The following is a 22107-nucleotide window of genomic DNA, read 5'->3' on the forward strand; positions in this document are numbered from 1 at the left end:
TTCCTCAATTATTATACACTCGAGTCGTTTACTGATTCGCCCCTCCTTCTATCAAGCCGCCCCCTTCTCTAATCAACCGACAGCCTATAAAAGATCTGAGCTGCCATGGGGAACACGCTCAGTCATTTGAGCTGTCAGAGGGTATGATAGTCTGTTCTTGCGAACGAACTTTAGAAAAATAAACCGCTCTTCCTGACTTCTAAACCCAAACGCCTGACTCCTGAATTCGCCCTGACCCTGTTCTGCCTGAAGCTTCCCCATGGCTCGTTTTCCTGCCTGGATCCAGCTCTGTCTGCCTACTTATTCAGAACTTCCTCTCCGCCTCTTTTCTTTCTTTCTTTTCACTTTCAACAGTTTCCGGAAATCGCCGAGCATCTACAGTGGGATTGCCCCCTGTTTTCAGACGCAGCTGTCTGCCCGTGCAACCGTGTTACAACACATGTAGTTGATCTGCCACTATGGTTTCTGTCTGTAGCTGCATCCAGTTTTCCGTAGTGCTGCTACCAAAAATGCCATCTTAAATTAGTTTTTTTTTTGCTTTTGTAAAGTGTGAACTTTTAATAGAAGAGGACCCATCTCTTCTACATTAGCACTGACAGGGCATTTACTTTACCAGTGTGAATGATCTTTGTTGCCCCTTGAGGACTCTTTCATTCTGTTTGTAATTTCTGCAGCTAAATGCATTCTGGTGCCAGGGCTGTGTCAGAATGGACCTCCCTGGTGTAACTTTGTTTTTCTCTTAGATGGGGACTTTAGCAGTTCTAGAAAATTTCTGCCAGGAGAACACTTAAAATAGAACATCTCCTGGTGAATAGCAAGAGATTGTGAAGAACCACTTTCCATTGATGTCAGCTGACTCATTATTGACACCCCCAGCTGAGAAAAGCCCATCAGTCTGTAGGCCTATTGTATAGTGGAACATCCTAGAGAGACTTCTAATTCCACTTGTTGGATACACTAAGCATACTGTATATGTTTTAGAAATAAAAGTAGGTACTGGGAGTTTCTTGTTGTGAAGGTTAAAGGTTTCACAATAGCTCTACTATGGGAGAATCATCAGTTTAACTTCTCCACTATCATGTTTTTGGAGCAAATGTTTATAGAAAGAGTTCTGTGTTAAAATACAAAGTAGGTGGTTTGTATTCTCACATTTTTGGTAGCAGTGCTTGCAGTGTTCCTGGGTTTGCTAATGAATCTGTCAGTCCTCAGAGTGTTGGTTACATGGTTTCATTCTGGGGATAGTGGTTTCATCCAGAGCAAATTCAGCCACAGCCCTTGGTGGCTGTTGTGTTCTTTACCAGCCCCTTATCACGACACATTTAGTCGATATGATCAGGGCTTCAACGCTGCAATTCTCAGAGAAGAGTGTGATAAAGCAGTCAAGAGGCAGAACAGTGCTGGCTGAATTAGTTCAGATGCTCTTGAGGTAACTTGTGGGTGTCAGCCAGTCTACCCAGCAATGTGGTTCAAGCACAAGCTGCAGGTGGATGAGATTATGCAACTGCTAAACAAAGACAAAAGGTGGGCAAAGTGGTCTCCTTTCATTTGTGAACTTTCTTAAGTTCTATTCCAATAAAAAAAGAAAGGCAAAAAGGTGAGCTAGCTGATTGCTTCTCTGGGTGCAGTGTTCTCTGCTCCTGCCCCTGATCTGGAGATGTTGGGACCTGGAGGAAGAGAGAGAAAGAGTTTGGTGGCCATGGGGCTGCAGCGAAACGTCAGCTTCAGCTCTTAGTCAAGTCGAGAAAGACATTGCACACAAAATAGGCATTTGTCATCCACAGAGGAGGCTCCATGGATTTAGTTCTCTTATTCAACATTTCCTTTGTTCTGCATATGAATCACTCTTGTACTTTTTTTCTTTTAGCTTTCCTTGGGACCTAGTGGACTAGTGTCACCTACTGTAGGTTGAACTGGAAAGCACTTCAAGAAATGTACTGTAGGCTAGCGTATTTCAAGACATCCTGGGAGAGTGGGTGAAAGAAAAGTTTTCAATTTTCATTATAAATTTGTCCACGGAGTTAAAAAAATCTATGCATATTGACAGTAAGAAATAACATTGTTCTACAGTTTCTTCTGATGATACCTTTAGACTGTTGCAGATCCTCATGCTGTCAGATCTATTTGAATTATTATTGTAACAACACATCACCAGTAGAATAAAACCAGCTCATCTCTGACAGTCTCAACCCACCTCACTTCTCTATTAGTGGGTGAACCATCCTTGAATAGTAAATTCTGTTGCACAGTGATAGCGAGAACAGACAGCAAGTGGATATTCCCATGGTATCCTTTCTGACACTTCCTGCTTAAATCCCAAAAAGACAGAAGGCTCCAATAACAAGGAGCTTGGGAAAAACTAGGAAACCAAAACACTTTATTAGGAAAGGCCTCTGATGGGAGTGCAGGTTCGGCCCTGGTAGATCAAAGATTGTTGATGGAAATCTGGGCTGACTCTGCTCAGACGTCTCGTGGGGCTTTGCATAATGTGCTGCTAGCAATGGGTAGCTTTGAAACCAGCCAGGTGTCTTTACCTTGCTGTGCAACTCCAGAGCATGCTGCTGGCTGGGCTTCAGCATTATCAGTGATAATTGCTTCCCTCCTCTGTTTGTGTTATGGGCCCCCAGTCTGAAAAGAAATCTGACTTCATTATCTTGTCTTCATGTCTCCCATGGTGGCTGTAGTGCTAAGCTGAAATTACTAAAAAAATGACAATTACAAAGTAGTGTACTGTACATAAAGAAAAAAATACAGAATCCCTTAGGGACACACTAAGGCCTATCAAGGATGGGAAATCACAATCTTATAACGTTATGATTTCCTTCTGAGGAGTTTAAGCCAATTTTAATCTAAGTTCTAATATGAGAGAAACCCTAAAGGGAATTAAGTATCAGTCTGTATCGTAGTGCTCCACCTGTTGTTGTATGCTACATACAGTATATTCTTGTTGTTTGAATTCATGGATCACATCTTTGCGTATTCATGGATGGTAAAAATATAAGTATATGATGTCAGCGGCATTAATCTGTAAAGCAGGGTTTAAGAAGTAGCTTTATTCTATCTATGATGGATCTGGAATAATTTGCAGGCTTGATGAAATAGAGGCAGTGATGTGGAAGAGGCCTTGAAAAGGTTAGGAAAATGTCTGTGTCTGCTGCTTGATCTTTTAACATCAAGAGAGGGGAGATGGGAGAACTTCTGTACAGAACTTAATAGAGGTGATGTATCACACATCTAGGCTAATTACTAAAGAGACTTCAGAGGACAGAGAGAGAAAACAAGATCTCAGGGCTCTCATAAACTACCTGCTGTACAAAGGAAGAATAAGAAAAAGAGCTTCATTGAAACTAACAAGTTCGGTCTCCTCTGTTTGGGTTTTCCAGAAAGAAAGTGTTTGAAGATATCCAGCGCCTGCTGTGCCCTGAGGATATCATCAATAAGGTGGTTTTTGATGTGGAATCTGACAGGTACAGTGATAAAAATTAAAGGCCGGGGCACCGAAATGGTCAACTGTGGTGGCTAAGTAGCTATCAATTGTGCGTGCTGCATAAGAGTTTTTTTTTTCGGAGGAATGGTTGGCAAACTTCACAATTATGCCCATAACAAAGCATGCAAGGGTTTATAAAACAAGATTACAGATATTCATAAATCTAAGTCCGCTAGTTTCGTAATACAACCAATGTCACGATGATTTTCTTTTACCATCCCAATAGATGCTTTTAGCTTGCTGTCTTTGCCATAGTTGCAACACCTGTTGTCTTTTTATCACCTGCGGATCTTTGAACTGGGGGGCCATCTTTCAGGGATCCAAAGAAAAGATGTGGCAGAGGTTCACTGTGCAGTATAGTGAATATTCATTAAAGGTTAATGACTCACTCTGTGAACAGCTTTAGTATGAGACAGTGGATCCACTGTTATAATTTCAGGAATCTGCATGTATTGTATTCCAACAGAAAATGTCGGGAGGGGGTTTTATAGCTGTTTTGTTTTGGAGTGGATTTTTGTGTCTTAAAAATAAACACACAAGAAAAAAGCACAAAAAAGTGATTTGCTGGGGAACTAACTGTAGAACTTTATGACAATGAGAGCAACATTTTCTTTTACTCAATTAAAACTTTACTGTCTGCATCACTGTTCTTTTGTCACAGCAGTGAAAGCGGGGCATGTCAGAGAAATGTCACAGATGGAACCTCTTCCAGTTTTCTGGCTGAGGCCCTGCAAGCTGTTCGAGTTGCAACTTAGATAAACAACCACTCCTTGTCAGGGCTTAGCAACTGCTCAACCACCCTCACTGCAGGAGACGTGTGTATTTACATAATCATAACCAAATAATCCCAAACATTTGTACTTAGAAACACAGCTCTACGACAGGAAGTTCTATTGGTTTTCATAGCAGGCTTGAGCAGATGCTGTGGGTCTGAGCTCAGCTCGTGTCAAAGTCACCAGAGCACCAGCCCACACTGAAGCTCTCATTCATCTCTGAATGTTAACTGTCCAAAAAACTCGCAGAAGTGCGCAGTATTATATTTTTAAAAGTAATCAAAATCATATACAGTAAAGACTAAGAAACAAAGATTTCACTATCTTTGGATGGACCCAAATTTTGAGTGCTTAATGGTGATTAATTTGCAGTAGAGTTTTGGCTATAGGAAGGAAAAGGTAGTTAGACCCCACAAGCTGGACAGAGTGCGTCAAGGAGCTGCTGCAGGGCTGAGGAATGAGAGATGCAAAACAAGCAACTCTGGGAAAGACTTGGCTGGAATGACACATACAAAATTAACTTTCATATTTCTGAAATTTACTGACCAATGAAAATAATAAAGCAAAAAATTCTGTTTCAGTGGTGGCATGTCAATTATTTTCGGCACAAGAACCAAGAGCAAGGCTTAGAAAAAGAAATAAAGCACAATGTTTACAGCTCAATCTACAGTGCCTGGTGTGTTGCCTATGCAGGAGAAAGTATTCTCTAAAGAAATTCCTGGAGGAGCTGAGATTTCATTGTCAAAGCCACTCCTGAAAATGAACTTCCCTGAAGAGGGCATGAGGGCTTATGAATATTTTCCCATCACGCCTCTCTAATCGCAAGGTATTCCATTAGTGATGGAAGCTGAACAATCAGTCCTAAGAGACTGTAATTGATTTTCATTCCAAAGCTGCCTCATGGTACAGAATACGCTGTTATGTTTCTTTCATAATTAACTGCAGCATCTAATATTCATGTTTATTTTTTATGTTCTAGTCAAAGAGGATGCTTTTGCTGAGCTTGCATTTTTTACATATACTGAACAATATCCCATAACAAAAATTGTAGTTGAGTAACTTAGATCTTCTTTTATTTGATGGCTTGCTGGTACTTTGTGAGCAGGTTTCTGGGCTGATGAGGACATTTCTGTATCTGCTCATTTTGCCTGAAAGCCACCAGGCTACAGTATGCAATGAATGCTAACAGATATTTCAAAGAGATAGGTAATATGTTAGGTAAAATAGGGTAGTAAGTTACAACTCACGATCGGGAGTTTAAGTGGTTTGCTAGCTGAATAAATACAATTGCAGTTCTGTCAGCATTGGTAACAGGATAAAGGTGAACACCAAAACTAAAAGTCTAAAAATGAAGACATACAGTATGAGAATAAACAAACACATTGTGACCTTATATAGACATATACTGTAAGGATAGGCTGCTGTATTTATTATATTATGTGCAAAACCCATACACTACTGTGCAATCACTGGAACTTCAATCAGACAGGAAAATAATGAGAAAAAACAGTACATGTATGCACTCATGTCACTCTCCCAGTCTCACCTAAAAGGGGTGCAGAGTAATGTATCGTTTTGGTTACATTTCGTTTTCCTTTGTGCTCCCCACCTCTCTCCCTCTCTAACTCTTCTGGTCTTCCCTCTCCCCATGACCTCCTCAGCTTGCAGAGCCCTGCAGATGATCCTGACTCCCTCCGGTTCTACTCCCAGTTCGAGTCGGGAAACCTGCGGAAAGCAGTTCAAGTCCGCAGGTACAGTATTCCCTATGGGATTCTCTTGTCCGGAATACCGGCACACTCTGCAGCTCCAGCCGTATACAGAGTGTACTGGTGGCTGTATACAGTATATACTGTACTGTATGTGTCTCTAGTCTCTGAAGTATCAGCATCAACATTCAATTTCCTGTATTCACATCTTTGCATGTTCATGTAAAAAATAGGTGCTCTGTTACAGTGAAGACATTTCCCTCTGAACTTGTGATTTAATCATGTTAAGTGACATCTTTACTAACCATAGGACTGATTCCTGGTGTTAAGGGAATGTCGTTTTCAGACAGATTAGGTGAAAAGAATTTCTGTTCAGCCTGAAGGAGGGAACATTTTGTAGGGACTTGACACAGTTGCTTAATTCTTTAAAATCAACAACAATGCCACATGTATTTTCCAGACAAACTGGTGATGTACTTTCTCAGTCAGTTTGGACTGTAGCTTCAGTGTGTTTTGCTGTACTATATGACCTACTCCCCATCCGTGCAGGTGTGAGTATGACCTGATTCTGAACTCAGACGTCAACAGCTCCAGCCATCACCAGTGGTTTTACTTTGAAGTCAGTGGAATGAAGGCTGGACTGCCCTACCGATTCAATATCGTCAACTGTGAGAAAGTCAACAGTCAGTTTAATTACGGTAGGTGCACACAGTAAAAGAGAAGGCAAGTACGATGTAAATTAGTCATGTGGATTCCTTTAAATCCCTTTTCTTGTTCATTCCTACAAGAAGCTCTCATTGATTGTACTTTCAAACCTGCCAGCACAGTATAATGTACATGTTGTATATTGGCATCCTTGTTGAGTAATAAAGACAATAACACCTTTAATAAAGTCTTTGGTGTCACTTAATCACAGCCACAGCTTGTATATTTTCACATTATCATTCTGTACTGATTGAATACACTTGTAAATGTGCTACTTACATTTTTCATCAATAATACATAAGAAAACAGTAACAAAGATCAACAGTGGATCCTGAGCAAGGTACATTAGCCTTTAAAACTATTTATGTTCTTGACGTTTGCTTGAAAAAAGTTGCTTTAACAAAGAAATAAAAATCAATATTAGTTGAAATATGATATATTAGGAGTAGAGTCTCTCTTGGATCATTTATGGCTTAAGCTGAAAAAAGTGTATCACCGGCTCAGCTGGGGCAACCTGATGGAAATGGACAGATTCTGCAAGGAGGAGAGGTTGAATATAAATTATAAGAAGTTTAATATGTTGAAAGGTTACAGGAAGAGTTTTTTTCCAAAGGGAGTGTTCACAAAATACTAATTTAGGTATGAATTTGAATATTGTGCATTTAGAAATTTATTTTTGCAAAGTGCTTTACATGGGGTGGGGGGCACTTTATCCATACCTGAAGGGCACCCCCACCTTTAACAACTTGTAGCCACACTCCACAGCAGATTGGGTGGAGAAACGACAATCGTTATCGCCAATCAAATAAAGAAGAACCTTTGGAATGCTAGAGTGTGCAGGCTTAGAGTAGGCTTTATCCCATTCTGCACACCAGGCTAACACCCCTATCCTTATGGACAGTGCCATGGGGATCTTTAATGACCAGGAAGTCCAGACCTCACTTCATCTCACATTATATGTAACTATGCTGACAATTGCTCTGCTTATACTTAGCATACAATTCTGAAACTCATACAGGTATTTTGTTTTTGATGCATTCTTAGAAAATAAACAAAATATTGAATCTACACCTTGATTCATGCTGAATCTGCTTAGTTTACAGTAGGTCATTAATAGAATGAGTAATTTTAGCGGCTGCTTTATGTGATGAAATTACCAGTCTTTAGTGCTGTGCATTGAAGAAACATGTCATGGTTTTTGAGAGCTACTGTAACACATTTGGGTGAAGCCTACATCAAGTGTTTAAAATACCATTTCTGCTTATAGAGTGAAACATCACAAATTCACAGGTAGTCTTTAAATTAGAGGAATGCAGGTTAGAGTGATCTGACAAGCCACAGTGTACAGCACAGTCCTGTTGCATAATATACTCACTGAATCGGAAACTCATTGTAGCATACAGTCTGGGAAGCCGTAGCAGATAATGCATGTGCTTCCAACAGAATAAGCCCAGCCACCTTTTATTTTATTGAAATACTGTATTAAATGATTAAATTTCAGGATTGAGAATAAATGAGTACATGAACAACATCACTAAAGGAACAAGTAAAAGGTTTATTCCATGCTGAAAAAAAGAAGAGAGAAAAAACACAATGTTTCGGCCGTGGAGCCTTCTTCAGGTGAATGGAATAAACCTATTACTTGTTCCTTTGCAGCCTACGCATGCTGACGCAGCTACCCACCTGAACTACTAACATCACTTAAGGTGTTGACTAACCTCTTGCTGACCTGAGTGCTGAAGGGTTTCTCTGTGTTAAGTAATGTCTTGCTTGTGTCCTCTGTGGTTAGGAATGCAGCCTGTCCTGTACTCTGTGCGAGAAGCCCTGGAGGGCCGGCATCACTGGGTGCGAACGGGCAGTGAGATCTGCTATTACCGGTGAGCAGGCCTCTGTCTGACTGCCTGTCTGTTTGTCTGTGGGATTTCCTGTGCATACAGGAGCTCCATCTACCGAGAGATGCAGTTACACTACAGCAGAGGTATTGTTACCACAGATATTAGTAGGTTTAGGGTTAGGTAAGACAGAACATTCCAAGGGAAGGAAACGTTGGCACTTTTCAGTTGTATCTTACTTGCAATTTTTTCTTAAAATTACCACTTATTTAACTGACCTTTAACAGTGAGACGGATTATAGTGATTGAAGTTAAATTAAGCTAATTACATCCTGAGACAGAGCTGAAAGGCCAGCATTGTGCACATCTACTTTACATGTGCCTTCTACATATACTGTAGTAGGAGTTAATGAACACTGCTCCAGATTGCATAAAATGTCTGGTCATTTTGTCTAGACAGAGACGTGAACATGGAATTTTACAGGAGTGTTTTGTGTCTGGAAAACAGCAACAATGAATGTTTTGATTCTTATCTTTTGTTGGGTAGAAACCATTCCTGTCAATGCACTCCACCAGCCCGAGGTCAGAAAAGTCACCCTTACTACACCTTGACCTTCACTGTGACCTTTCAGCATGAAGATGACGTGTGCTATCTGGCTTACCACTACCCATACACCTACACTGCTCTTCAGGTATTTGGGCCTTATTCTCCAACATTAACTCTGCACCTCTGATCTCTTCAGAGTCTTAATTTTAAAATTGTGGAATCAGCAGTCATGAATCTGTCAGGCAGTAGCTTACAGTATGTAGCATCAATGGTGTGATGAAGTAGGAATATGGGTATTTTCCTCTTAAATTGGGCATCTATTATTTCTTTACATAGCAAGTCCCACAGTGCTTTCCAGGAGGGACAGGATTAATTGTCTCTCACTAAGAATACTACAAGCTTTCAGGCTCCGAGAATATCAAGGCAGTGTCTGGTGAAAATTGTGAATAAACTGGTACATTTCTAACCAGCAGCACGTGATGAATGGTGAGTTACTGTTTGGGAAATCCCATTCATAGCTTGCTAATGACAGACTCCAGATTAGATACAGTGATGTCTGGACTACTGGACTAAATGTGTGCAGCTAATGAGTACTTCTAGTGGGTGAGTTAGTCACGATACCCTTGGAGCCTCTTTGGAAAGCAATTTCCCTAAAACCTTCCATCAACTTCCTTTATTATTTCTGAGATTACCATAGTGAGCAGGTCTCAGAAGCGAAGGCTCTAACAGTCAGTTCTTCAATATTGTTTCTTGTCTGTCATGTTTGTTGAAGGGGAAATTGCACACAAACCTAAAATTAATCAAGGCCTCAGTTGTAGAAAATATATCTTGCTGTTTGTCATGTAAATAGGTCTGATACAGTATATACTGTACTTTTAAAATCTAAATGGTTTTTGATTTTTCCATTTAAAAGCCCTTTCAGTTTATTACATCTGGATGTATAGTAACATACATATTTACTATTAGCTCAAGAGCCTTCTTTATGTGATTGTACCAATTCATGTTCATTTGTGCCTAGTTCGTGTTCATCTTGTCTGGATGTTTTCATAATCACTAGTTCATGTCCATTTTGTCTAGATGTTTTCTTAATCCTCTGCTGCTGTTCCTGTGTTTGTCATTCCCTGTTTTTGTACTGTATCATTTGTAAATTTAAATACAGTAGTTTTATAATTGTACCAGAATCTAAACCATTGATATACATCAGGAAGACAGATCCTGAGGCCAGTGGGCCCAAGACAGATCCCTGCGGTACACCATTGCCTACTTCTGTCCAATTAGAGTTTTTGCCCTGAAAGATGATGTAGTGCTTCCTTATTAATGAAATACTTTTTAGTGCATGTCAATTCATTACCATAGATTCACACATTTGATTGTCACATTCAAATTTGAGAATTAGCCTTTTGTGAAGTATTTTATTAGACTTTTGCAGGAATTGTAACTATATCATATCATATGTCTTAATCAACTGCCAAATGTCCTTGTTGCTTTTAGGTTAGTATACGTTTAATAGGAGTTTGCAAAAAATAATTCCATCAGTAAATTAATATTATATATGTATATTATAATAATTAAACTGCGATGTATTGACGTCCCACCCACGGTGTATCCTGCCGTGTGCACGTTACTTGCAGGGATAGGCTCTGGCTCCCCCACTACCCTGATTTGGATAAAGGGGTTAGAAAATGGATGTCAACTGCTGTTTAGTCTTCAGTGCATGCCATTGCTCTTCTACTCCAGACCCACCTGCAGCTCCTGCAGCAGTCGGTGGACCCCAGCAAGGTGTTCTTCCAGCAGCAGACCCTGTGCGCCACCCTGGCTGGGAACCCATGTCCTCTCGTCACCATCACGGCCTGCCCAGCGGCGCGCAGCTGGAAGCACCTGCACCAGCTCCGTGAGTACGCAGCAGCCCTTCCGGGAGCACGCTGGTGCCACTCAGGGCGGGGGCCGGATGACCCATTCTTTCAAACTAAACCGCGATGTTGACTTGGATGAGATTTACGGAGGAATCGGCCTTTCCTTTGTACAGTGAGTTTTGCCATTTTTCACTCTTTAATTAATTCCTCTCCTGGAAGGTTTAATTTGATTTCCTCTCATTGCACAAACCCAGAAGCAGCTGGTGCATTAGATAACCACAGTGTTAGTTAAAGTGGTTATTGTATAGTTAGGTGTGACGTTTATATTTACAGTATATTAGAAACCATGAACAGTCCTACAGTGTTTGTTTGTTTTTTTTACATTAAAATAAAAGTATCCACCAGCTCTTAGTTGAAATATTGTCTCTAAACATCTGATATAAAGATTCTGACTCTTGGATCTAGTAGACAGGATATGGGTCTTTTAACAATGTACCTAGAGTCTGGTTCCAGATGGGAGTGTATAGTTTCAGAACACTCCTTTCATGATTAATATTTGTACAATGACAACATCCCCTGTGAAATCTTTTGCATTTGTGATGTTGTACTGTATGTAATACAACAATGTAATAATGTGCACCATGAACACTCTTCAAATATGGAGAGGACCAATCAACAACACTGTTCTGTCGAAAAGCTCCATTTAGAGTTTGCTTCAGAGGTTATAAAGCCTAATTTAAACATTTGAGTAGGTAGTTGTGTCAGCATGCATAGGCTGCAAAGGAGCAGGTAAAGTCTTTTTCCATGCTGAAAGGAAAGGAAAAAAGACGTTTCTTTTCGGCTATGGAGCCTTCTTCAGGTGTGGACACCTAACCCTAAGTATCCTCTCTAAAAGTCTAACCTAACACTTGAAAAAGGCTCCACAACTGAAATATTAGGTCTCTTTACTTTTCCTATCAGAGTTGAATACACCTTTATTTATTCCTAACAGCTCATTTAGACTTTCTACTGAAGTACTGAAGACAAAAATACTGGATATTGTATTGAAGTCTAAGGATTAATTTTTTTTAAAAGATACAAAGATTAAATTTTCACAGCTCACAAACACAGAAGGGTATTTAGGATTGCCTTTGCAGTCATCACTATTAATACTTATTAGCCTCTTTTTAAAGTTAAATAGGATTGAGAATGGAATGGTTTCATTTTAACAAATCTTCCCATCCGTATGTCCCATCGGACAGGTGGTGAGCTGGATCAGCATGTTTCAGCTGTGCTCTTGGGTGATGGATGTGTGGGAGTCCAGTAGGAAGGCAGAGAGACTGGCTAACCTCCTGTTCCTGCCATGCAGATCAAGTTTGGTGCCAGTCCAGTGGGGCGTGGTGCGAGGTTCAGTCGCCACCCGGCCATGGCGCCTGGGACAGCTTCTCAAGCCCCTGCCCTCCCTCTAATTAATATTAAGGAGAGCCATATGCCAGGCACTCCCCTAGAGAGACTCTGCATATGGTATACAGTGAAATGCAGGAATTTATTATCATATCAGACTGCCATATTTGTTCTCAAACTCAATTCCTGTAGGGAATGAAAAAGCTTTCGCTCAGCTGTGGCCTGGGTGCCATTATGATGTGATTAGGAGCCTAGCAATGACAGTTGTGGCATTTTTTAATAAAGAGCTATTATAGTACTTGACATCTTCTTTAACATTTGAAAGGTTTTATGGGATTTTTATTTTTCTATTGAAAATTATTTTTGATTCATCATACCCAATTTTTTTTTTAATAGAGAATAAAGTTCATTCACAAAAGTGGATAAAAAGTATTCTATATTGAGAGGCATCGGAAATGCAACAAATGCTATTGGTTCCAATAGTCATCTGTTACATTTTAATGTGTTTGTGTATAGTAATACTGTATATGCAGTTTTTATGCAGTGTGTGCTTTTGACTCACCATCATGACTTTAGAAACTGGGAATTCATAATGCAAGTTATGTGCAAATAAATCCTTGTGCAAACTGCAGAATTGCAGACTGCAAACTTTTGAAAGGTTTTATGGGATTTTTATTTTACTATTTAAATAATAGACCATTTAAAATTGCAGACCTTCGGCAATGTACTTTTGAGCCTTTCAATTTCTCTTTTTAATTTTGCTGCTTGATCCCATTTTATACATTTTAAGTAAAAGTTCCCTAGCCAATCAAATAGTGCTTCATCTGTGCTTGTTATAGCTTTTATAAGTTATCTGGCCCCTCAAAACCATTCTTTAATTCTCAGAGGTGCTGTTCCCTTTTTATGATATTAAAGTGCCATGTGGAACTATATACAGTACAGGATAAGGACCTCTGGGAATTCAGTCCTCTAAATTAGTTCTAAATATGGTCATTCTGTACCCTCAAAGCAACATACAGAGAGCCATACACTGACATACTTTGGAATGCATGGTGTGTTTGGACTTTATGCCTAGCAGATATGAGGAAGTGAACATCAGGATCTAGACTTTTAAAAGGAGAGAAATTGAATCGAAGTGAAGCATTAAAGAGACTACTATGATGGAAGTTAATTACTCATTACAATCTTAGAACAGTGTGAATAATTTTAATATAATTCACTCGTTTCTAATCCTGGCAGTTTGGAAATAGTGTACTTCTTTCTCTTTTATTCAACCATCCCTCCCTTCATTTTCTAGCTGCTTCTTTCAATTCAGGGTCTTGGGGGAGCTGGAACCTATATCAGCAAGCAAAGGGCGCAAGGCAGGATACACCATGAGAGAGCTCACTCTCCTTTTAAAAAGCGTTTTATGTTAAGACAAAACTCTTCATTTGTAAATTAAGGACAGAAGGCCTTCCGAATGTTAAGATCTTTGCAGCTTAATGTGTAAAGATGATGAGCTGAGCTACCAGATGTGACAGATCATACATTCCTCTTAATAAACTTTCCCATGATACCAGCATATACAGGTAGTTGCTATTGTTCATTTGGCTTTTCAGGGGTTCTGATATCTCGCTTTTCAGTTAAAGAGGTAGACATTCCAGTGAGGGATGGAATCCTGCTCTCAACCCCCTGAGCCAAATATAAAATAGACAAGAGATTTATAGTGCTGTTCTTAATGGATGTGTAAGGGACCCTAATGATAGTTTCATAAATATATGTCATAATAGTGATGATAAATTAAGAAGTTGTAGGCTTTTAGAAATGACAGGAGACTGATCTTTACCAGCATATAATTAATAGTGCCAAACTATTATTGACAGTTTGATGGAAACTCAAGTTTGCACATTAATAATGGTACCATTTGTGCAATCCGGAGAGCAAGGGATTAGGTATTTTCTAGGACATAGACCAGACACATTAGAGTACATGTCATTTTTAGCCATTGCTATCATGTATACTGAATAATTTGGTGTCTGGTGTCACCCTTTGTCATTAGGTAGCCACTATTCTCTGACTGGTGGTCAGTGTTGCTTCCACTGTCCCTGTCTGACCAAGCAAACATGCAGGTAGATGCTGTTGATAAGATGGTGAAGGTGGCAAGATATTGATGTTGCATCTAACAAAGTCCTGTCAAATGGTGTGCATTGTATCTGATGTGGTGACACATTTATGCAATATCCGGGTTTAAGTGCCTGCTTGAGCTAAAATTTGTTCCATTTCTTTGGGTTTCCCATACCCAGGAGGTATATTTGAGAGAACTGTTGTCTCAATGTACAGGGCCAGTATTAGATGTACTGTTTAGCAAGACCATCTCTTTTCAGCAAATATCGAGGTGCTTTATGTGAATCACCATACCATAGGCATCTGGTATGGTATTTAATATAATCTGTGGTATTAGATTTAAACTACACCATTAACTGCTGTGTCTGTTCAATAATGAATATTCTTTTCTCATTAAGGTCACAAACAGCTCTCTTCTAACTAAGGAAAAGGTCCATATGAATATTAAATACAACCTCATCCTCTGAGACTGAAATACATATGAGACACTAAAGCAACGCTTGTTTCTGGAGATTTAACATCAATTAACACTGAGGCTGCAGTGGACCAGCCAAGAGAAACATATTTTCTTGACTTCTAATCCCATTTCACCCTCAAATCATTTGTTTAGCACCGAACAAAAGATCTGGCAAATAATGATCCTGGAATTTCTGTGACCCAATTTAGTTAAGTTCACTAATTAAATCAATGTTACTTGGCTGTCTACAGCTCAAATAATCAGAAACACATTAAACATAACTTAAAACCTGATAATTGATTAATAATGCAGTATAGGTCATGCATAATTGACTGTAGATTATAATAATTCAAGCTGTTTGCATTGCAGTGGGAGGGTGAACTGATGAAAGGCTCATGGTAGCACACTAGTATGTTTCCTCGCTGGTTAAGTAGAAACCTTGCCTAAAAGAACAGAAGGGTGGAAAAAATTGATGTGACAGTGAAGTTAAACTGGGGTTCTGTCAGTAAAGAGTCAGTTAGATTCCAGTTTATTAAAGCCATAAGGTTGCATTACAGTTTGGTGACTGTACCCGGAAGCTGTGGTGTTAAAAGAGCGATAGTTTTCTTTGGGGAAAATAGATTCCTATCTAGTATTCATTAGCTGAAAAGATGGAAATCCTGCGGTTGGATTTTTTCACATTTCTAATCTTCATTTTTAATGACTTTCATGCAAATCAAAGTGGCAAAAAAGTTATTATGCAGGGCTGGAGACTGAGACCGAACTGGAAGAACTACAAATATTTGTGGACGTGTTTGAAGGGGATTGAAGAGTGAGGATTAAACAGGTATATTAAGGGGTCAGATACTGAATTAGAATTAATGCTCTAAGTGTGGCTTCAGATGATCCCCAAGGAAATAAACCGGAATATCTGACTCAAGTTTCCATGTACTTTTCATTGTTCCTTATTTGGTTTTAGCCCAGAACAAAGACATTTACACCACATAAGAGTTTGATTTTAAATCTTTAATACTAACAAAGTGAACTCTTCCAACATTCTTGAAATCATGATCATCAGTGACTCAGGGACCCATGGACACAAATGGAAGTTTATGTTAAGTGGAAAAAAACAAGAATCATCAAATTACACATAGAGCTGTGGGAAATACTCCCTATCTGTGGTGCTATACACTGACTCAGTATTGTACCTGCAGTCTTGTTCTCTTATAGCCATCACCTTCTAAAGACCATGGTAAGATCCTGTGAATAATTAGTTGAATTACATACTTAAGCACTTAGTCTGGAGCAAACCCAGAAACCTTGTGCTGTAGCTCTCAGAACATTCAGGATCCATAGAAAGAAGCTTGATGGGACGTGGCAAATAAATCTCAGGCTCCTCCAATTGATGTGTTTGTATATGTGGTATAGTGTCCTAGTGTTCCATAGATAGGGAGTTAATTTAATATACCCCCAAAACACAAATTCTGTTTGAACTGATAGAAAACTGTATCTGTTATCTTGAAAATGTTTTTAATTCTGAGTAAGAGGATGCAAGACAAGTACAACAACACACTTCTAGTGTAGGAACTGTACCTGTTGCCAAGCACTTGATTCAACCCAGATGGTTTTATATTAAAAAGGTGTGCAAAAACATTTTTTTCCACATTGCATAGTTCTAGCTTTCTGTTTGCTCCTCTGCAATAAAAAAATAAATAAAGCATCTTACTTTACAGAGGGGACTGTGATATGATGCTGGACCATCTGTTCACTTGCTAAATGGGTGAATTAAATGCTACAATACAGCCTCAAAGTTCCTGGAACTCTATATGAGTCTCACAACTTCCATAGTCCATTGCTAAAATAGCCCATTCCAGATACATTACTAAAAGATAATGGGACTGGAATCACACAAGGTGATTGAGCCTCTTCTGCAGGTTCTCTGTGTCCCTCACAGAATGATGCCAGCAGTGAAGCTAGGAGAAAACCTTGAGAAATTGCATTTATTCTCATTCACAAAATAGCTAATAAAAGTATTTTTCACTTTTCTGCTGTATGTTAAAGAACTCTGCTGGTAGTTACAAACAATTTAGGAATATATGTAATACTTTTTCTTGCTTTTTCCTTTCTTGTGTATTTATATTAATGTACTGTATGTTCATTCTACCACTTTATCAGTTTATACAGAGAATAATAGCCTACGATACCTTTTATGGTTGCATTGTCATACTTAAGATCTGGAGGGCAGAGTTATTCAGGATTAACTCTCAAACAGTAAAATGACTGCTTTTCATGTTCAGACTACACAGAAAAATAACAGTGCTGTTTTTTTATGATTTGTATGTATTTTATATAGTATACAGACAAATAGCATGCATACTAGTACAATTGTAGCATAGAAAAACTGCTAAAAACGTGCTAAAATTGCATTTACTTAGAAGTACAGTACATTGCACAATCCTACAGAGATAAAGAGCAAGATACAGCTAGTATTTTAATATATTGCTTCTACTAGATCCTGTAAAAACAGAACCAGGTCATTTTCATTTGTTGTACCCAGATGTAATGAATTACTCCTGTTTAAATAGAGTAACATTCTTTTGGCCGCATCTCAAGATTCCATAGAAGGATTGCAGAGCAGCTCAAACAGGATAGAAGCTCGGGGAGTGCCCTACACTCCAGATGCTTGTCATGGGTTGAGGCTGGGCTTTATAATTATCTTACAGTAATCAGGGTATCACAAGAGACAACTTACACACAATTGCAATGAGCATCCAAGATTGAATGGGCTTGGGTTTGGCAGGGTGTAAGAGAAATAGGCACGACGGAGCTTTCAGCTTGTATAATGGCAGCCGGCTCTGACGGCCATATTTTAAATAAAAGACCTAGTGTTCCCCCATTTTATGATGGTATGGTAGGGTTGTCATAGCAGTGAAGCCAAATGACAATTAGTAATTTCAGAGTCTTACAAAAAGTTCAAAGCACTTCTTTGTAAGTGTTCCAACTATCCCTACCTTTTGAAGCCTTTGTTAGATTTTTCCAATCCTAAGAACATTTAACATTTTTTACAAGAAGAAGGAAATAATTTAGGTTTATTTTTGACAGAGCCAAGTGTGCACCCCATTCACTTGAACAAGACCTGGAGTCAATTCAAGCATTCAACTACCAGACTGCTGCAAATTATAGATTCGGTTCAAGCAAGGCGCCTGTAGCAAACAAAACGTGGACAATAAGCATGGAGTTCATCATTTGTGACTGGAGGTTAGATCACATTTTTTTGAATTCAGTCTGAGCCATAGTAGCAAATATCTTTGAGACCTTATATTGTCTGTTTAACCTCCAAGAGTAAACTATTTCTTGTTGAACACTGCAGCTCTGAGTTCCTTTATTTGGGATCCCTTTAGCCAAACTGTCATGCTAAATGGGATTATGGTGGCTAATTAGCATATGAAGAAATGAGCTCAAGTTAATTGCACTGGAAAGTTTTTAATTAATAAATTGGAAATTAAAGCTGTATTTTTGCAAGCTTCGCAGGGCATATTCATCTTATAATTAGAAATGGACATTTCTGATTTGTACTAATTAGACCCTATTTGCATGTGCAGCTAGGAATTAGAGGAGAGAATGAGATTGCTTTCTGTTGCTTGAGGCTAGCTTTGTTCTTTGCGGGATACAGACTTGGCTGTTTAGTGTCTTTTGCCGCAGTTTCTGACATTTGAATCAGGTGGATGGTAGCTCTGGTCATCTTGGGAAGCTAGAAAATGATAATTTGGGATGTATTGGCTAATAAAGTCTTGTCTGTTGTGGATATGGGATATTGTTTAAACTGCAAGGTGGGGGACTGTCTTTAATGCCCAATTTATGCCCCTGGCACAGCTTGCTGGTACATTAAATCAAATATCTGGGTATATCCTGAAATAATGTATGTCTAAATAGCCTATCTTAAATATTTAATGATCAAGCTTTATCACACTTTCTCTCAAGGCCTGTAACCTGTGGAACATTTTTATTGGGATCCTTTATTGTCTTGAGTTAAACTAGCAAAAAAAAATGATGATGATAATTTATATTTTACTGTATAGTGCCAGGGCTGTCAATCTGTTCAATGCATCCATATCCTGCCCAGTACACAATACACCTGTTGAGTCAAGTATAATAAATTATAATGTCTGGCTTTCATTATTATTTCTCTGAAAAGATTCAATATCAACAGATATTGTTTAGTGAGGCTGTCTGTCCCAGTACTGATCAGAATCAGCCCTGATCGGGTTCTGGTCTGTGACAAAATACATCTACAAAGTGTTGTTGCCTGTGGCAACTTCAAAACTAGGATGCATTTAACTTAAAAAATATCATTAATTTAATTTTTGAAACATCTTAATTGACCAAACATTCCACAAAGACTCTCTAAACTGAGATATTGTGACAACACAAGTTTTTAAAGAATTGTAACTGTGTTTCTCAGGAAGATTGAAATCTTTTAAATGCTGCATTTAATATTGTTTTATTTTTTTTGTCTTGTGTCATTCTAACACTAAAGTGCAGATGATTATACATCTTTATATTGCACATTTGAATAATGATTCTTCAGTCTTATTTTTGTAAAATGTATTTACCTCATTCATTGTTCTAAAAAATTCAATTTTTTACATTTAAATGTCATTAGTGCTACAGTATATTGTCAGCTTTATTTTTTAAAAGGTGTATCTAAGGATGTTTATTCTTAACTGGACAAACAATCACATTTACTGTCCATAGGTAATGAATACAGTATTTGATAACAACAGGGCAGTACTTGAAAGTTTTAGAAACTTAACTGATGATAACTCAGTTTTTAGCCTTAACTAGCCTTAACTAGTGCTATGACTGGTACAGCTTTGATTCTTTTAATGCATAATGTGTTCCACACTGCTACCTCGGAACCTTTTGGATGTAACTTAAACCAAGATGACAAATATTTAGAGTCTTTTGAGAAAAATCTCAAATTGATAATTAAACCTGTATTTTGGTGAAATAAACAAAAGCTTAAAAAACTATCATTTATTAAGGAAACTACAAACAGGATGTAATACACAAGTTATTATTTAGAAAACAATTTTTACAATTGGAGTGCATTCAGGGACTTGACCTTAAGCACTGTTCCTTTCAGTGCCCTAAACTTGACAGGAGGAAACGGAAGGAGATTGGTTTAGGCTGTACAGCTCTCTCGCTGAAGAACTTGTAAGTTCTGTCAGATCTTCTGTAATATTGTTCTGTCACTTGCTGTCATTGAGTATGGTGCCATGAATTGCGATTATTGCAGTCTCATAAATTAAGGGTGACAGTCTGATAAATTGTCAAGCCATCTGATCTCCACTGAACTAGTGCTGTAACTAGGTAAACCCAGTTTGTGGGCTGTTTAATCCAATGCCTCAGCTGTACAAATATCTCATTCTTCAGCATCAGGAAAGGCCCCACAACATGAAGGACTGTTAGATCAACACCCTGCACATTACAACACTAGCAACACATTGATCATGATCAATATTAGGCCTAGTGCAAAGCAATATTAAAGAAAATATACTTTTTGTTTGCGGGTACGTTTCATTACCAGCCATGTGAAAGGACTGGAAAAGTTCAATGTTCCATTCGAAACAGTTTTTCAAGTGAAAGCAGGTTAATAAAGGGTGTGTTGGGAGAAAAGAAGAACAAAGAGAAATGCAAAAAACTGCTCCTACAGTATGTTGGACACAGGGAGATTTGGTGCTGTGTAATTAAAGTAGAATAAGCCATGGCAAAGCCTTCAGATGAGCCGATTTATCCACCATACTGTGCAGACAGTGCCTGTGACTCCCCTGTGTTTTCATACTTTGGCATTGAGACGGCCATCACTCCCCATATAAAGAGGTGCACATTTTATTTTGCCAGGGGATTGATTTACTTATTATAGTGGGAAAGTACAGGAAAGAAATGTGTTGAATCCACCATTTTTTCATTCTTGCCACATGCTTCTCTCCTAGCCTGATAGTTCAGATGTCTGATTGTGCTTTTATTCAACGATTCATTGATTGGATTGATAAACTATCTATTCTATCTGGGTATCTGGGTTAGAATCATTAACTGCGAAGTGATGAAAAGAAGACATCCTCAGAATGCTTCGTTTTCTTCAGCTGTACATGTGCCACCTTATGACAGTCGCCTACCACAGTACCTGCCCTGAGAAGTGCATGCAGTGTGGGGTGTCTGAAAGTTATGTGCCGGATGTATCCCTGTTTGCCATGCTGCTCTGTGAGCCAGGTTGCGGCAATGGACATAATGGATGTTAGCAGATGAAAAAAAGAAATGTAAGTGTTCCAGGTGGAGAAGTCAATGTTTCTAAATGTCTGTTTGGTGAATTTGTCTGACTTTCTCTGGTCCTTTCTTAGTCATGCCTGTTTGGGTGCTGAACAGGGTAGGGGAGGCGCTTGAAGCATTAGTGCTCTTGTTACTGGCATCATGAAGTAAGAAGTGGCGCAGGAGTTTAGTTGCACATTCGCACAGTAGCTACTAATGGAAGCCAATTAAGCTTTCGGAATATAGTTGAGCAGAGCATTTCTAAGACGAGACTGTAGAAAATTAGGCTGGCAGCAGTCTGGTAACAAGAACATTCAGGGAGCAATTTTACAGTACAATGTGCCCTTAGATGATGATGGGAATGTACTCACATTCTATTTGTTTGTTTATTGAGGTAATCCCCAGAAAGCTTCACTGAGATGAAACCTTCCGATTTCAAGGGGGGGTCCCAGGAGATGTTATGCTGGAGAACAGAAGCGGGTGTGCATTATTTGAATGAGAATAATGCAAGACGATGGCAATATTGAGGTTACAAACAGCAGCAAATGTCTTTCTGATCTCTCTGCAACAGCTCTATAAAAACCTTTGCAGTCTAGTCTCATTCATCTCATTTAATGAAAAAGCATTTCCTCAGCGTGAAGACTTTTTGATTTATAATCTAACAGAAATGTAAGAACTTATTCTAACAAATAGGTTTTTAAGTTTTTTTTATTTATTTTTTTGCCTCAAATCAATGTAAATGTCAAAATGTATTTCAAGTTTTAAACTGTGCTTATTATACCTGCTTGAAATTTTTTTTCTTTGCCTCATTGTGTAAAATTGCTGAGGGATGGCTAGATAATAGATAGAGGTACTACAAGAATTCTGCAAAATCTTCTTTGTAAAATACAATTTATGCTGCAGAGGTTTGTTGCAGGTACACCCAGTTGTAAATCACCTCGAATCGACAATAATTCTAAGCTGACTACACCCGTGT

General features: G+C 38.7%; 1 protein-coding gene across 4 annotated transcripts in view; it reads left to right on the forward strand.

The window, feature by feature from the left end:
- Positions 1-22107, forward strand: part of LOC102692475 (cytosolic carboxypeptidase 4) — a 180030-nt gene that overhangs the window by 52052 nt on the left and 105871 nt on the right. For all 4 annotated transcript variants that reach the window (XM_015343419.2, XM_015343420.2, XM_015343415.2 and 1 more), the window contains exons 12-17: positions 3381-3464; positions 5919-6008; positions 6513-6661; positions 8458-8545; positions 9048-9192; positions 10785-10938. In XM_015343419.2, coding sequence (XP_015198905.2) covers positions 3381-3464; positions 5919-6008; positions 6513-6661; positions 8458-8545; positions 9048-9192; positions 10785-10938 — 710 coding nt within the window. The remainder of the gene's footprint in view (positions 1-3380; positions 3465-5918; positions 6009-6512; positions 6662-8457; positions 8546-9047; positions 9193-10784; positions 10939-22107) is intronic.

Source organism: Lepisosteus oculatus, chromosome 5, assembly GCF_040954835.1.
Source record: "Lepisosteus oculatus isolate fLepOcu1 chromosome 5, fLepOcu1.hap2, whole genome shotgun sequence".
NCBI lineage: Eukaryota > Metazoa > Chordata > Actinopteri > Semionotiformes > Lepisosteidae > Lepisosteus > Lepisosteus oculatus.